This window comes from Pyrus communis, chromosome 13 (genome assembly GCF_963583255.1).
Source record: "Pyrus communis chromosome 13, drPyrComm1.1, whole genome shotgun sequence".
NCBI classification, from domain to species: domain Eukaryota; kingdom Viridiplantae; phylum Streptophyta; class Magnoliopsida; order Rosales; family Rosaceae; genus Pyrus; species Pyrus communis.
Genome location: NC_084815.1, coordinates 4,406,860 through 4,410,412, shown reverse-complemented (window position 1 = coordinate 4,410,412; position 3,553 = coordinate 4,406,860). Strand labels below are relative to the sequence as shown.

General features: G+C 39.1%; 1 protein-coding gene across 1 annotated transcript; it reads left to right on the top strand.

Moving 5' to 3' along the window:
- The first annotated feature begins 302 nt into the window (after nucleotides 1–302).
- On the top strand, nucleotides 303–2,684 carry LOC137713894 (uncharacterized). Its single transcript, XM_068453246.1, has 4 exons — nucleotides 303–789; nucleotides 991–1,076; nucleotides 1,572–1,642; nucleotides 1,795–2,684. Exons 1-4 carry the CDS (start codon nucleotides 496–498, stop codon nucleotides 2,529–2,531), a joined length of 1,188 nt encoding a protein of 395 aa, XP_068309347.1. The 5' UTR covers nucleotides 303–495; the 3' UTR covers nucleotides 2,532–2,684.
- Nucleotides 2,685–3,553: the final 869 nt, after the last annotated feature.

The following is a 3,553-nucleotide window of genomic DNA, read 5'->3' as shown; positions in this document are numbered from 1 at the left end:
ATCTGAGTCGTTGTTACATGGACTCTCAAAGGGTAGGCGGGACCCACCAGTGCCTTCTTAAAAGTATAAACGATAAAACTACCCACTCCCATCATTTTGTATTCTCTTCGTCCTCCCCCTTCCACCCTGGCAATAATCGTCCGTACCCTGTCCCCCTCCCTTCCTCTCGATTACCGGCTACCCGCCCAGCTGGTTCCCACACGTGTGCAGCCCCTCCTCCCCCTCCACCTCCTCCCATTTGACCATCCCACACGTGCCACCCCTCTCCCTCCTCCTCTTCTCTTTGGTGCAACAAATAAAAGTTTGATACTTTCTCTCTCCTGGTGTAGTTTTTGACATGGGTTTTGGGTTTTCTTGCACCTCTCTCTCTCTCTCTCTCTAACTTTCTCCATCTAGAACTACATCTTTTCTTTGTGCGTTTGTGTGATTGAAAGCATCAGAATCTGGCCTGCGAAAACCCAAGTAATAATATCTTCTTATCCGAAAAAAATACCGATGAGGATTCGGAAACGACAGGTACCCTTCCCTCTGTCCTCTCTCTCTCCGGTGCCTTTATCAGATCCCCTCCTCCACGACCTCAACTACTCACCACCACCCGTGGTGCAACTCCACCCCCACCACCGCCATGATCCTCCAAATCCCTCCCACCCAGTTGAGAAAACTGTCCATGTGGGCCACCCCCCTCCTCAGCCCTTCGATCAGCGAGTCTTTCCGATCGGACGAGCAGGCAAGGGTTCTGATGGTTCTGGGGAGAATAAGAACAAAGAGAACAAGCAAGATTGTGGTTTGGTTAGTGAAATTTAATGCTCACAAATTTACAACCCTTTTGTAGTTTTTTTTTACTTAATTTTGTTACACATGGTGATGTTGGTGCACTTTTATTTGTGTTGATTAATTTCATGGTTCTTTCATTTGCACCCACCATTGGGGTTTCAATACAAGGCCATATATATATGTGTGTATATATAATATCTGGTGTAATTTTTGAAGGAGATATCGATATTGAAAGGGGAAGAAGATGAGAGAGAATCCATAAAGGGAGGAGATCAGAAGGGAAATGATGATGATGATATCAGGTAATTAAGATAGATGAGAAAATAAATTAATAATTAAGTAAAGTAAATTCTTCAATATTTCATGTGAAAGGAGACTTGATTTACTTACACAGCTCATTAAAAGGAAAAATAAAAAAGGATGAAAAGGAAAGGAAAATATTTATAGTGTAAGTGGAAATACTGTTTTTATATCGGCTTTGGCTAGCCACCATACCTTCCCATCTAATCTAATCCTTTAGCTAGCTGCTCCTTTTTATTTATTTTGTTTTATTTTTATTTTATTTCCTTCCTCCTTATATTTGGCTTTAACAAATGTACCCATGCGGTGCACGTTAGCATGGGTTAATATAATATGGTCCCCAATACTATAAACTCAAACTACATATATGTTGCACTTCTTATTTTCTGGGTTATTTGGGTTATTTTTTCTTTTTTCACCTGGACTAAAATTTGACCTACGTATTCATCTGTGTGGTTGTTGATCCATCGATCTTCTGGGTGTGGTTGTTTTTTAAGGGAGGAAAGCATATTGGTTGCTGAAACGTTAATGGGGTTTGCTTCGGGATCATCTAGTTCTTCTCACCCAGGTGAAATATTCATACTATTTCCATATATAAATACACACACACAAATTATTCATGAAAATTGTCTTTACCATTTCTTGCTTGCATTGTATTAATTATTGGTATGGTCATGTTGTGACTGTTTTTGGTTTGCACTCATATATGTATATGTATAGCTGCTGGGAGTTGGTTTAAAGGAGAGAAAGCGTTTCCATTGAAGAAGCGAAGAGGAAGCTTCGAGAGAGGAGCCAATAATATCGGACAGACGATAATGGATGATCAGAAAGACAAAAAATCAATGAAAACGAAGACGAACAAGAAAAGGGAACCTCGACAGCAGCAAAATGACGATGTTCAACAGAAGCAAGACGATCATGTGATTGATGGCAATAGAGTCACTACTAGTGCTAGTGCAACAAGAAAGAGGGCAAGGGGAGGTGCACTCATGGAGGGGTCGCGGTGCAGTAGAGTTAACGGAAGAGGATGGAGGTGTTGCCAACAAACGCTTGTTGGTTACTCTCTTTGTGAGCATCACTTGGGGAAGGGTAGGTTAAGGAGCATGAATAGTGTCCGAAGCCGGTCGACGGCTGCGGCAACTGCTACTACCACTACTAGTAGTACTAGAATTGCTTCTACTGAGACTGAATTCAAGCAACTATCAGCGTCTAGAATATTATCCGTGGAGTCATCACCGCCGCAGAAAGAAGACACGAAAGCTGTTTTGCTGCTGGACGATGGTGATATTGGTGAAGGTAAAGGAAATGAAGGTGAAGATGAAGAGATCAAGAAGCCGTTGCTGGTTACTAAGAAGCGGATGAAGCTTGGGATCGTTAAAGCCCGATCCATGAGCAGCTTGCTAGGCCAAACGAATAGTCGTGCAATGGCTGATGAGGATGATGATAATAACAAGTAGGTCAAAAGCATATGTAGGCAAATCAATGGGGGATTTTATTCGGTGTAAGTTGGGAGAGAGAGAGTAGTTGAGGTTAATTTAGAAGTGTGAGCTTGGTGCAACTAGTTTCAACTTGCAATATGTGTGAGATTCTTATATATAAACAGATGCTGGATAAAGTGTTGGATTTATCATTATCGTCCTCATCTTTTTTTATCTTTTTGTTTTAGTGCTTTTGTTTCGTGAGTGATGGGTTTTTATATTAAACTAGTAGATGCGATCGGGTCTATTTAATTTTAAACATTGGCAGAAATTCTATACTTAAACTAGAAATTTATATAGAATTTGGGTACTACCTCAGGAGAGGAGAGACCTAAATTCAGTTGTTACTGTGTATCTTTTGACCAAAGTGAAGCGTTGTCTTTGTTGGTTTTATCAGTTGTGATGATATTTAATCAGACGGTATATAACACACCAACTTTTTAAGCAATAATTCTACGTGGTATTAAATGGAGGTCTAGCTTTATTAGAAAGTGTGTCAGCAAGTATATTAATTTCGTACGTTTGAATACAATATTCTCTTTTAATTAACTAGAGATTTCAAAATCAAATTTCATTCCTTAAGTAATTAATAACATAATTTCTGCAAATAATGAGTACTATATACAACGCTTATTTCACAAGTTAACATGAATGACTACATATGAAGAATTCATTATAAGAGCAGGAAGTTGCATACACATGTTTGTTTATATCTCAAATGAATTCAAGGACATATTCAAAGTGTCAGTAAGAATGATTTTGTGGATTACGAACAGTTGGGTCAAGCGTTAAGCTTTGATTAGGTAATGCAAAACTAAAAGAAACAATTACCATGTAGTTTAGTTAGTATATATATTTAACAAGAAACCCTAACTTCAAGGCACCGAATCCTAGCCTGTTGAGTCCTTAATTTGTGCTAAATTTTCTTGTAATTGATCGTGTATTAATTGTGTCCAAGTTGTGATGAAATACTGAACCAGATCTACTTAATTAAACCCCCA

What these genes read in the sequence shown, in the direction of transcription:
- LOC137713894 (XM_068453246.1), top strand. Translation starts at nt 496, where the DNA reads ATGAGGATTCGGAAACGACAGGTACCCTTCCCTCTGTCCTCTCTCTCT. An exon ending in ACAAGCAAGATTGTGGTTTG is followed by an intron (nt 790 to 990) that starts GTTAGTGAAATT and finishes TAATTTTTGAAG; the next exon opens with GAGATATCGATATTGAAAGG. An exon ending in ATCTAGTTCTTCTCACCCAG is followed by an intron (nt 1,643 to 1,794) that starts GTGAAATATTCA and finishes GTATATGTATAG; the next exon opens with CTGCTGGGAGTTGGTTTAAA.